General features: G+C 43.3%; 1 protein-coding gene across 2 annotated transcripts in view; it reads left to right on the top strand.

Moving 5' to 3' along the window:
• Positions 1 to 13,884, top strand: part of qin (tudor domain-containing protein qin) — a 118,920-nt gene that overhangs the window by 66,545 nt on the left and 38,491 nt on the right. For both annotated transcript variants that reach the window (XM_072288838.1, XM_055066525.2), the window contains exons 19-21: positions 696 to 767; positions 3,875 to 4,019; positions 12,873 to 12,991. In XM_072288838.1, the coding sequence (XP_072144939.1) occupies positions 696 to 767; positions 3,875 to 4,019; positions 12,873 to 12,991 (336 nt within the window). The remainder of the gene's footprint in view (positions 1 to 695; positions 768 to 3,874; positions 4,020 to 12,872; positions 12,992 to 13,884) is intronic.

Genomic DNA, 13,884 nt, shown 5'->3' with positions numbered 1-13,884 from the left:
AACTAGCTGAACTCGGATTTATATCCAAGTCATTTGTGTGTAGGCAGTGTAGGCCTAAGTCAGCTTCAAATCGAGACATGCATTGAGGAGTGTGCTTAAGGCAAGGGTGTTATGCATAATGGCCAGTCTCCTTAAATTAGCTATGCTGCTTTACAGTTGTGTTATGTGGCGAAGCAGAGTAAAAAGGGGCCACTGCCACGGAACACAAAGTACATGTTCCTAATTACACACAGTATCATCTTCGGTCATAAAACAAGCAGCATCTAGACGTTTAATAACTGTACTGACAGCCACTAAGAGCTGCTTCTGACGCTGCTGTGGCCCCAAAACAAGAGTAACTATTTTTCTTTTGTTCTTGGCTGTCTTGACTTCATCATCCCAGTTCATAAGCGACATACAGTCAAACCTTATCATAATGAAGTAATAGATATAACGAAGTAAGTGAAATTCCCCTTCAAATTGTCATAGAGATTCATATTGCAGTAATTGATATAACAAAGTGATTATGGCTCCCCCTTCAACATTGTTCTAATGAGGTTATACTGCAATTCATAAGTGTAGTAACAACCAAGTTCCACTTTCACAGTTTCATGGACAATAAAATGGGTCCACCCATTTGATGGGTAGCATGTAAGTTCGATACCCTTTTGGTTGCTGTGTTTGATGGCTGTGCTTCTTTTTTACCCCATTTTCAGGATGGACGCTGGAAAAGGGAGAACAATGCTCTATTTGGGAAGCTTACACTGAACAGAAAATTAATTCTTAGGGTAAGTTTCCCCATCTTGCACCTACTCCTTTCTGCATTATGAGAATAAAGAATTGGTTGCACCTGTTTCAATGCTTGCAATTAACCAAATCATGTTTGATTTCTGTCTACATGTTTTTACCAGCAAAACTTCAGCACACGACAGTGTTTCAGGACACATACAAACAATTATGGCTGTCAGCTTGGTTCATTATAGCACATAGTAATAGTCAATTATGTTGCTTTTGAAGAGCCTAGGTTTTGCTATGTCATTTCATTTGAAAATCTCATTGGTCATGCTTAAGCTTTTCTGCTGGCAACTTCAAAGTCTGATGATTGGAAGACTGTTTTAAGTATTATTGTAGCTGCTATAAATATACTCAATTGATGAAGTCAGAATAACTTTAAAGCTCATTGTCAGCTTTGTACACTAGAACACAATCATATGCCGTAGCTTTTGAAGAGGTTTTCTTATATCCTTTCACTTGAAAATCTGATTGTGCATGCCCAAATTGTTCTGCTCGCAGCTTCGTAGTCTTATGACTGGAAGACAGTTGTAAATAACATTGTTATAGCTGCTGCAAAGATCATCCACCAATGAACTTGGAATGAATTTTGCCTAATTTTGCATCTGTGCTCACAAATGTGTTGTAAAATCTCGCATATTCAGGAAGCATCTGTTTTCTTCTGCAGATTTCAGATCTTTGTTATATTTTCCTCTATGTTATGTTTGTGAAAGATTTATATGTTCATAAAAATTTGCACTTAGCATTTAATTCCTTTCTCATAAAGTTTATTATAAGATTGCCTTTTTGGTTCGCATTGCTCGGTAAAGAGCTCACCTTCACTTGTTAAACATTTGGTTATTTGCTTAGCTCATGGAAAATTTTAGGGTGCCAACAGGCAGTAAGTTGAACTTGCAGTGTTTGTTGGCAACTGGGCCTGCCGTAGCAGCTCAGTGGCCACAATGTTCTGCTGCTCATTTGAGGCTGTGCGTTTGGTTCCCAGCCGTGGCGGCTGCATTTTAGTGGCAGTAGAACACAGAAATGCTTGTTACCTAATAGACTTAGACTAAGGCATGCATCAAAGGGACACTAAAGAGAAAAATAACTGTAGCTGTATTAGTAAATAGCGCTTCTACAGTAAAAAAGAAACAAAGCACCATGAGAGCAGACTTAATACAATCGTCTGATTTTTTGGACTTCCTAGAGGGTGCGAAAATGTCCGAAAAATTGGGCAGTCCGAAAGAAACAAAGGCACGTCTCAAATAGCTCTCAAGGCCTGTCAGTGCACTTATTAGGTGTATTGGTGCTCATACTGGAACAGGAGACGGCGGGTGCAGGTGTGTATGACTAAGGAATACGTACCGTGTCCCGTGACACTTGCCACCTTCCTACTCTTGGTATGCTTCACCGCAATACTTTGCGTATGATTGACCGCGTAACATTGCTGCATTGAGGCGAAGCCGACTTTCGGGAACAGGCATTATGCAATGCCTCGTGCTTTCCGACCTTCAAAGCCATTGGTGAGGATTACAAAGGTGGAGTCGGCACCATTGCTAATAGCGGTGAATTGTTTTAATGAAAAACACTGCACCGGATAGCAAGAAGCTCAGTAGCAAACGTCAAAGTAGCTAGGCCTTGCATTGCCATGGTGGTGGCTGTGGCTGCCAGCGGTTCTTTGTGTGAGAGTGTCTGTTTGAGGTGGCGAGATAATCAAAATGGTGGTGTCTGTTACTTCAATCAATGACGTTTCACACCTGCAGTAATGGCAAAAAGTCAGGAAAATCAGATGACGATGGGTTTTTGCATCCGAAATTTCAGACATTCTTACGCATTGACTCTGTGGGTACCATGCTGGTACCGTGAAGGCATAGGAATTATCAGCCATGTCTGAAAAATCGGGCATCCGGAAAGTCGGTCGTTGACTGTGCACCACAAGAGATGCAAGGGTGGCTCGCAATGACGCCTTGAAGATCTTGCGCCGACTCGCTTAGACATTGTGGATTTTTAAAAGTGCGATAGCATTATATGCCCCATTTAGCGAAAATCTGACGTTATAGTCAGCAGCGTGACTGACTGATGGGACCAAAAATGGCCGATGGCAACAAGTAAAACAAATTTAGAAAAACTCGAATTGACTTGAAATTTCTCAAGGAGGTTCCTGTAAACAAAGTAAATTGATGCCTTTGAAAAGGATATTAGATAAATTACAATCTGGGTGGGAATTGAACCCAGGTCTTCCGTCTGCGAAACGAGCACACTTCCCCGATGCTATGGCAGCTCTATGGTTCTACTTGACTAAATGTGGGCCTTGTGCATGCGTTATCATGCATGTGACGTTGCAGCCATCTGGCAGACTGAACGTTTGGCCTAGAGCGTGTGTCGTTGGGCATGTGACGGTGCAGTCAGTGGGCAGGAGGTGGCACCACGTCATGAGTGTATAAAATAAAAAGCATTAATGCCCCATTGAATGCTGCTGAGCGGTCTTTCTAGTTATGAGCTCCACGCGGGCTAGCGAGCACGTTGAGGCGCTTGGCAACTTTTAATTTCATCTTACCGAGGTGCAGTTAAAATCTGGGTGAGAGCTTGCGTGGGCAAAGAACGAGCAGAAAGACATTTCACCAAAGCAACTATAATGCTTTCGTATTCCCACAAGTAAGCCGTCTTAAGTGTCGCTGCTGTATTTTTATTGCTTCTGCTCAGAGTTAGTTAGCTTGTTTGTTGGTAAAAATGGACTAAACTGTAATTCAAGTGAGCCAAAGGCAGTACAAGTTTGAAAAACCTTCATTGAACCACAACGGGCGAATTACAAGAAAGTACTTTGAATGTTGCGAAATCACACTGATGTGCTGGTGCTTGGGATTTAAATTTAGACTTAAATTTTATGTTAATTTTCTCTTCTAATAACCAACCTATTAGTCCTGCAAAATTTGCAAAGATAGAGTTTATAGAATACTTTACCAGTCTCAGCTGATTTAGCGTTCCTGTTTAGTTTCCCTGTTAAGAAGTCCAGGTAGTCAAAATTAATCTAGGGCCTTCCACTACGGCGAGTTGCTTTGAGATGTTAAAACAGTGTAATTTTATTTGATTCAGTTTTGATGGCCGGGTGGGTGTTGACACTTTGCAGGAGGTGCAGCGCCATCCCGACTTTCTCTCTGTGGACCTCGTTGACGACAGTGAAGGCGGCTGTGGTGACGTCCGAACCTCCATCACAGATGCACTAGTCTTTTTAGATGCTGCATGCTATCACCTGCCCGGTGGGAGCAAATCAGGTGATACTTGCTACTTTCTTGCATTAATCAGCACCAACCCCCTTGTTAGTGCTATAGCACTATTGAAAAGAGTTTCAGAAGGCAAGCTTTTGCTGCCTATCCTGTCAGTTTGCATTGCTGTAGTTTTAAATTCACTTTCGTTTTTTTCCCCGATCTTCCTGTCTCCATATATGGCCTTTTATTTCTCAATCTCATTTTACCTGATGACAGGTAATGATACAGTCAAATCTCGTTAATTCGACCATGCCTAATTCAAACATCCAGTTTATTCGAACTGACGCCGTGGTCCCGTCAAAGTTATGTGTATACAAATGGGCGAAAACGCCCGGTAATTCGAACGCGCGGGCGTTTGCGACGATTAATTCGAACACACTGCGCTCTGACAATGGTCTCAGCAGTGCGCCAAATCACGCGGCGGTGCCCCCGATCGGCATTCCTCACAAAGTACTTCTGTTTGTGATAGGCTGGAGACTTCTGTTAGTGTTGCGGCACCGCTATGTACCCCATAGTCAATGTATAAGAATGTCTGAAATTGCGGACGCAAAAAACCTTCACCGTCCGATTTTTCGGACTTTTTGCCATAACCGCAGGTCTGAAATGGCATTAGTTGAAGCCACAGACACCACCATTTTGATTATCTCGCTGCCTCACACAGGCGCTCTCGCATGCAGATCCGCTGGCAGCCGTAGCCATACTGCGGCAACGCGAGGCCTAGCTGCTTCGAAGTTTGCTATCAAGCTTCTTGCTGTTCGGTACCGTGTTTTTCATTGAAACAATTCACTGCTATTAGCTATGGCGCCAACTCCACCTTTGTTATCTTCGCCAATGACTTCAGAGCGCGGAAAGCATGGCACGGCGTTGCGTAATGCTCGTTTCCAAAGGTCAACTTCGCCCCAATACAGAAGTTTTACGCGGTGAAGCACACCAAAAGTTTGAAGGGCCAATTGTCACTGGACATGGTGTGTTTCCTTTAACTATACACGCGTGCACCCGCTGTCGTCTCCTATCACAATACGAGCACCGATCCGCCTAATAACTGACTGTAACTTGTAAATACGTGCGAGTAAATCTTGTGGAACTTCCCACTCGTGTGTTAGCTCAGTGTACATGCACCACTGCAGGTGAGTCCTCCATTCAATTAGCTTCTTTTAATTCGAAAAAATTTTGAGCCCCTTCAAGTTCGAATTATCGACATTCGACTATAGTTCAGATGTCACTATTGCACCATGTTGGATGCAGTACTTCTTCTGAGCTGATGGAGAGAAAAAAGAAACGAAAGCTCTCTCTCGATTTCTTAGCTCGATTTTTCTGCAATATAATGTCTTGCAGGATTGCTTTCTTTAAATTGTAGGTTAATATCTTCAGGCTTGTGCGAATATCAATTGCATGGTTCGATGCAAATAGTAATAATGTCGACTAATTTAGGACCAAATGTAGTTAAGATGAGTTGAAATAGTTAGAGCTGCATTAAACCTTAACACAACATCCAAAAACTGAAATTCTTTTTTTAGAAAGATCCTTTTACTCACATAGACGGAAATAGCTTCATTTCTAGAATCAGTTTACTTTCAAAGTGCTGTTGTTTAGGCATTTTCATGACAGAGCACAAGTTTAACATTTATAAAGCTAGCAGTACAGAAAATTTGTTGACAAACTTTTGGTCAGTTTTGCAGTTCAGTCTATTTGAAATTTGATTATTGTCAAGATCATGGGGGCGTGCTTGCTTGTTACGTCGCACAATGTGTTTCGTGCGTCACCGTGATGCTGTGAAGTGCAGGTATCGAACGTGGTGTTAAAGGGATACCTAAGGTAAACATTAAGTCAAGCTGAAGTGATGGTTTAATGCTCAAGAACGTCTAAAGCATCAATATTATCGCCAACAGAGCTTTAGTATCTGAGAAATTAAGGTAAGCGCAGGACACCACTTGAGGCTCCCCCTGATATTCAAGTACTAGCCAAATGACGTAGTAACTCCTCATTATAATTCTGTCACTAGTGCTCAACCACTCATAATAAATAGATCATTGCATTGCATTATAATATGACAGAAGATGTAACTTGTCTACTTATGGATTCTTGGAAAAAGAAACTGCGGTGGAACCCGTCTTACAATGACTGCCTACAGTAATTAATCAATATTGCAATACAATGTATTGCCACCGCCGAAATGAGGTGTGTATGAGGCGTGTAGTACAGTGAGACTCCTCTTTTGTGTTCCGTAAGAACACTTGGGGCCATCTAGCACTACTCCCGCGAAGCCTACGTGTGGCCTCCGAAATGCATGGCATTTCGCCATGCATTTCGGAGGCCATCCTGGCACATGCCGGATAACACAAGCTGGCATTAAAGAGGTTTATTGGAGACCGAGTGGCACATGCCCAGTACAGTTGAACCCACTTATAACGATATTCAAGTGCTACAAAAATTCCATTGTTATAAGCGATAATTGTTATAACTGGGTTGCATGAAAAAAAGAAATCAAAATGGGGGATGGCATAGCTGTTCCGAGAAAGCTATAATGGCGGGGAGGCCAGTTCTCCTCCCCACCACCTTCCTCCATCCGGTTTCCGATTGTGTTGACTCGTTTAACTGTTTCACTCTGCTTCCTGCGCACTGCGATTGCACGCTGTTAACAAGCCGCGGCTGTCGGCGTTCAAGAATGGCACTGCTATAACAACTGCAAACGGGTCACGGGCGGCAAGTGACATACGAGCTCCGCCAAGGCATCCCTTTGGTGGCCCCAAAAGGTGCCTTTTAAAGAATGCAGGGAGGTTGCCATGACAGCATTTCAGCTTGAGAAATCCAGAAGAAACGCTGGGACGAGGTTGCCACAAGCATCTCGCCACATACTTCCTACTGGCTTGCACGAGAAAACTGCATATCCGTCAGCCTTACTTGCTTTATGTGAAGCTTGCTGACGTCCTTCTCCAAGGCATCCAGGTGCCCCATGTAGTGAAGCGGAAGGTCCCTCGCTAAAGCTCATGAGGGACTGAATCATCTACAGGACCTCCTGTGGGGACAATGTTGAGGCAGCCTGCCCTGCTGCGTCAGCACTGCCCTCGTGGCCGTCACTGTCATTATCTGATGCAAGCATGTTCACGACGATTGTCTCATTGGTTAGAAGCACTTCATTTCCATCTATAGCACTGCACTTTCTTTTCACCGGCAACATTGTGCATTGCCAGTGATCAGCGGGCAGATCAGCCATGTTCCGTTTCAGTGGCAAGTCGAACAAGTCTGATAAACTACTTGGCCAGGAATGACTTCAACGCAATGAACAAGGACAAGCACGAGTGACTTAATCCATTAGCATAATTGTGCAGAATGAGGGCCCAGCGAGCAATCTGGGAGCAGCGCCGGCAGCGTTGTCAGCGCTGTTGGGGCAGTCCATTCGTGTTTCGGAGGGTGGCGCGGCTCAGAGTTATCGGCGCAGCCCATTCGTTTTCGGAAGGGTGGAAGGGAGACTGCAGCGATGCACATGAGGCTTTTGTGCATCTCTCATGGAAAGAAGCGCCGCCGCAGTTGGGGTGGCGGGCGATCGTGCAGCGGCTCGCATTTCACTCTTTTCTCTTTTCAAGGACTTCACATTCCATTACCTTTGGCATAGACACCCAGCAGCCAGACTTCATCGTTGCACCTGATAATGCGGCATGGGACATTATAGTAAGTCGGTTATTTCTCCGTAGAAAGCATACAAAAGTTGACGGTGCAGCAAGTTTTCATTGTTATAACCGATAAATTCTTAAAACCGGTATCATCATACATGGGTTCGACTGAACCCCAAGTCGGCATTAAAAAATTTCTTGAAACATCGCTACCTACTCAGTCCCGCGTTCAAGTGACCCATGTTGGGTGAAAGAGGATCGTTGAAGAGTGGTTCTTATGCACACATTACCACATGCTCGGTGATCCAATTTGGCACTGTGGTTGGTTTCGAACTCTGCAACCTCAGCACAGCAGCCCAATGCGCCACCCGTTCCACCACTGACTACCGTGTGACCCAGGTAGGTGGGAAAACAATTAGACACAAACGGACATACATAGATGTGTAGATACAAGCATACACAGATAGCCCCTGGAAACTGCAGGAAGTACCCTAAAAACGCTAACACATTAAAAAACTCTCTGGCGTTACCCTTGACAACAGCGCGCGTGGTCGAAAGGCTTCATTTTCACTTGACTCTTGCGCAAGTTGTGCTCTCGCATTTTAGAATTTTCGTTATCGTGTAGTGCTGTGCTGGTTTTAGAGGCCTGTGAAACTCGCATAGGCTGCAAGTAGCAGAGAAAGAGTTCCATCGCAACAAGCATTGACGATCGTATTTACGATTCGGCATGCGCATTCCCTTCCGTTTCCGCGCTATCGAAGCTGTCTTGGCTCAGTTACTGGCCATGCTTTGTGTATCGCACAAGAAACCATAGCAGCGGCTTTCAGGTGCTGTTTTACTTATCGATGGCAGTAAGGGGCGGTGATGACTATAAAACATCACAACTCTCCGCTGGAGGACAAGTGATTTGAATTGTGCTGAGCTATGCACGGACCCTTAAGACGTGATTTTCCCTAAGTCTTTTCATGGCAGGAAGCATGCACTGTGAGGTTTCTGGAGTGGTATTTTAACAATTTGCGTTGACTTAATATTTGCCTTTGGTGTCCCTTTAACAGTGTAATGCCAGCCATTTATACTGTGTTGCACAAATTCAGCTTGGTGCTTTCTGCCTACATGCGCAAGTTTAACCTGTCCCATCCAGTAAGCACAAGGGCGAACTCTTGGTATGCACACTCACTTTAATTGTTTGCTCATTGCTTACGGACCCAAAAACCGCTTCTGCAATCCTTGGTTATGCATGTAATCTCAGGCTGGAATGTTGGCCCCCATTATGCATTGATTCACTAAAAGTTGGTGGTTTTTTGGGGTTCTTCGGATAATCGAGAAGGTCCAGAAAGTTGGTCGGCAACTGTAATCGATTTCTTTAGCGTGTTTTGGTTATGAACTGTGTTAATGGCTCTGTGACTTGATCTCCGAAATCGAACCTTTCAGTTGTACATATATTTATGTTTATGTTTATGTAATTTCGAATAAATTGGAAATGCCTACTACTGAAATTCAAACGGAAGCAAATATCATAATATTCAGTGGCATATTCAAGACTATTGATTATTTGCGCAATCCTAAAAGTCTTCAGAATGAGTGATTTAGAGAAAATGTCAGTGAGCATTTTTAAAATTTGAACGAAGAGTTTTATCTATGCAGTATAGGGCAACGAGCGCGTGAAGTTCCCATTTTAACAGTGTCGTAACACATAGCCTAACATGCCGAGAAAACAATTTTTAGTAAGACGTACTTCAATTTCACGTAAGCGGATTCACTGCTCAACTTGAGGCACATGTGTCCAGCGTCTGATACGACTGGGCACTGGTGTGCTAGAAGTGCAGTCACTTGCTGTAGTCACTGCGACTGCCAGACGATTGGTGTGCGAGAGCGCTGGTTTGAGGCTGCAGGATAATCAAAGTGGCGCCAGCCGTGGCTTCGATTAATGCAGTTTCGGATCTGCAATCGCAGCAAAAAAGTTAGAAAAAACGAACAGTGAAGGGTTTTAGCGTCCAAAATTTCAGATGTTATACATTGGCTCTATTGGGTATATGGCAGTGCCTCGAAGGTGTCCAAATTATCAGGCATGTCAGAAAAGTTGGTTGTTGACAGCAATTGCTTACTTGTGAAAGAATCAAGCAGGCAAGCATAATACTCAACCCCACACCTGAACAGTAGGAGGCCGTGCTGATTAGTTCGGACCTTCATAACCAGCAGCAACTGGTGCGGTGGGCCCGGGAGACAGCAAGAGTCGCAGGAGCCTTGGACTAAAGGCGCCTCCCCGCACAAGCAGAAAGATATCTGCTTGTCCTTTCTTTCTTTCTTTTTTTTTTCAATAAATGTTTTTTCTTCTCTTCCTCTGCCAGTAAAATCATAAATGGGAAATCTGATTTTGTGACCTCCATAACTAGAAACGGCATGCAGCCATAGTGAATCTAACATATAAACACGAATAAACAAGGTGAAGCGTGAGGGTACTATTGCACTCATAAACAAAGCACTACATTAATTGGAAAGGTGTTCCGCAATTTTTTTTTTTCTTTGTAGATGTTGCCGTGCTGCCATATGGGCACCGTGTGGCAGCGCCTATAGACACACACACAAAAAAAAAAACGGACTCTTGTTTTGCAACTCATATTGAGCGCAATAGTACTTCTAGCAGCCATAGTTAGCTACCACAGTACAGGGCAAAGTATCAGTTCTGCTGGAAGATGAGAAGAGGCAGCACAATCGGAAGGATTTTCAGAACTCGTGCGAAGCATTAGCAGCTCCTAGGCAGGTGGCACTTTGTTTGTTTTATGCAAGAGCACCATTGCTTTGACTCCACGGCCTCGAATATGGGCAGTGGGAGACCGTCATGCCACACTATCCCTAGGCCATGACGATATGTGGTAATTATTCCATATTCTTGGGGTACACTGCTTTGTGTAGGAGCTATAAAAATGGGGGAAGGCTGTGAGTGGCATAGAAGTGGCAGCATATAATTGCCGATAATTCTATAGAAAGATTCTTGAGATGCCTTTTAATACTAGACTAGGCCTGTGCGAATATTACTTTTCGGCTTAAAGTGAAGTCAAAGTGAATAGTAATTAGGGTTGAATAATTTCAAAGTGAATAGTGCAGTGAAATCTCGATATAACGAACTTCAGGGGACCGTGGTAAATTGTTCGTTATTCTGAAAGATCATTATATGGAAAGCCCCAAAATTAACCATACCACCTATCAACCCATCAATTCATAGGTTGTCACCATATAGGCTATCCATGAAAACATCGCTGTTGGCTTTCGGCACATGCTGTTGTTATTTTTCATAGATTCTGCCGCCACACATCACCAAAGCACCATATAATAAAGGTGACGCGCACAGAACAGATGCTGATGCCGAGAAAACTACTGACATAAAGGTAGCTCCATGTTGCCTCCAAAGCACAGTGTTTCTTGGTTTTTGTTTGTTTTTCACATTTCTTGCCATAAACTCCACAGCTGTCTCGCTCGAGGCGGACACTTGAACTATGTCAAAGTGTAAGCGCGTGTAAACGACACCATCTGAAAAGTGCAAAGTGCGACCGTGTGGCATCCCTGCAGGAACGGAAGTTACATCTCGCTGCACGCATAGCTAGTATGACCGTAGAAAGAGAACTGGTTTGATGTGAACGGAAAGGTTGGCGCTATGTTCTGCTGCCCTTTAGGGAGCACAGCCTAGCACCAATTGCAAAAGAAAGAGGCATGTGCAGAAAGAAGGGTAGAAGAAGGAAGATGCTCGCCTTCATTGCTAGGTGACACTTTCCTGTGCGAAGCATGCACTTGCAAAATCTGATGCGTCGTCGCCTCCGCTCGCCCGCATTATTTTTTTCTCGGGTGCCATCTCGGGTTTTTCGAACCCATGCGCTGCAACGTCTGCTCCCTGCACCTTGTTGTCTGCTTGCCTACTGTTACGGCTGCCATGAAAGATACATGGAAATCTAAGAATCCCCAGATTGCAGAATATTAGTTCGTAGTACTGAGACGTTAGCATCGCAGGGAAACTGAATAACAATTGTTATTCTGAAAAGTTCAGTATTCAGAATTTCATAGTACTGCAATATTTTTGCAGTGAAACTATAAGAAGTCAGCAGGTATTTCTGGAAAGTTCATTAATGTGGTGTTTGTACTAACGAGGTTTCACTGTAGTTCGAATAGTTGTGGGATTTGCATAAAATCTTGATGTAAAAGCACCATGAAATATTTTAAAAAAACAGTCCCTTCTTTATTCTAAAAAAAAAGAAATAAGGAACGAAACCGGACTCATTTTGTTTTCAAAGTGCCACTATTAGATGTTTTCATGCAAAAATGCAAGTTAACATTTCTTACAGCTACAGCAACACAGAAAATTCATTTAAAAGCTCCTACTCACTGTTTCTTCAGTCTACGTAATATTTTGTGGTGGTTGAGGCTGTGAGAGCCTTTCACATTTGCCCATCATATGCTATTAAACAAGACTTAGCCATAGCCATGCACAGCCATGGTGATGTTCTCTCCGAGGTCACGTGACCCAGAGCTGCTGAGGTGCAAATAGGCTTTTTGACAGAGAACGGCAAGTGCCTGTAAACGAATTCGTCTTTGCCTTGTCTTGGCTTTGAGCTATCTGATGTGACTTAGTCACCAAAACCGAAGCTGTAGATTGTTTAAAGATTTACCATATTTTTGTGCGTATAACATGCACAAAATAGTTTATAAAATTTAACAAAGACGTGGGTGCAGGTTAAATGTGAATTTCGACTTGAGGTGTGGTTTCATGCCAGAGCAAGTTGAGCTGCCATGAAACCTAAATTTCCCTGGAAATTTCCCTGGGTAAATTTCCCTGGAAAATTGGGGAAAAGAGCTGCTGGCTGAAAATACAACCTGGGCAGTTCATGCATCTGTATATATACACTCTTTTTACATTTATTCAGATGTTGCACATGCAGTTATTTTTGCTGTCTATACTCGCATTAAAAAAAAAAAAAAAATCTGTGTTGTAATTGGGGGTGGGGAACTTATATGGCAAAATATGTACATTTGTAGCTTTAGGGACTTCTGAAACTTTGATTACTGAAATTTGAGCCGAAGGAAATCTCAAATAGCATAACATTTGGTCGAATATTCACATAGGCGTATACCAAACACATTTTACACAATGTGTAAAAGGTGTTGCACAGTCTGTGTAATATTTCCTGAATGAGTCCGTGCATGTGTTGTATATTCTTGTTTGTGAGCCCGTGAGCAAAATGTTCATGTTTGTTTTCAGAGAAATCTCAAGCAAGCACTCGTCGTCAGTATTATTCACCCACTGATCTCTGTGCTGGCCAGATCGTAAATGTCATTGTCAGCTGCATACACCATCCGCACAAGATCTTTGTACAAGAGGTAAGTGCACTTTTCTGTGCAGAGTCAACATGGACTTGCAGTGTGTGTTTGCATTGTTTGGCTGTCTGTGTGCTTTTGTATTGGTTATTGTTATACTCGAAATGGCTGAAGGGATAACAAGCAGAATGGCAAGCCTCAAGCTGCTTGTGAGTACGGGCAATGACTTCTTTACGTTCGCATATCCTAAGAATTAAGCTCATAAATGTGGCATAGAAGCGCTTTCATGCAATAGCATTATAGGCAAACTTCACCCACTGTGAAGGTATCTAACAAAAAGCTCGACATGTCTTGACCGTATGCAAGCACCCCACAGTGTGCATGAAATCGCAAGATTGAAGAGATACAAGATGTAGAAATAAACGAGAAGAAACGGGATTAACCGAGGGGCCAGATTTTTATTAATCATATCATAAGAAGCCAACAAACTGATATGACTAATAAAAATCGGGCCCCTCAGTTAAGCCTCTTTCTTCTCGTTTATTACATAACGAGGGTCTCGTATCCGGCAACATTGATGCCTTCAGGTAGCATGCGTGGGTTTATTGACCCGTTGCCTTCAACCAAAAAGATCACGTTCTCGTGGCGCCTGCGGCAGAAAGGATGTTCCACATCCGCCACCAAGGTTTGCAAGTGGTGGCGCTGGCTAGCACTCCCACGGTTCTACTAGGAAACATAAATACCCAAGAAAGTGGATGGGGAAACGGTGCCACGGTAGCTCAATCGGTAAAGCACCGCACGTGAAATGCAAAGGTTGTGGGTTCGGTTCCCACCTGTGGCAAGTTGTTTTTTCATCCACTTTAATTTCCAATAATTTATTGTTCATTATATTAATTTATTAAGCACAAGTAGTTTACCCTATGGGATCCTTGGTGGCTGTGTTTGTTGGCTTCTTA

The sequence above is a fragment of the Dermacentor andersoni genome, chromosome 6 (assembly GCF_023375885.2).
Source record: "Dermacentor andersoni chromosome 6, qqDerAnde1_hic_scaffold, whole genome shotgun sequence".
Classification (NCBI taxonomy): Eukaryota; Metazoa; Arthropoda; class Arachnida; order Ixodida; family Ixodidae; genus Dermacentor; species Dermacentor andersoni.
The sequence above is the reverse complement of the archived record's forward strand: the minus strand, read 5'-3'. Positions and strand labels throughout refer to the sequence as shown.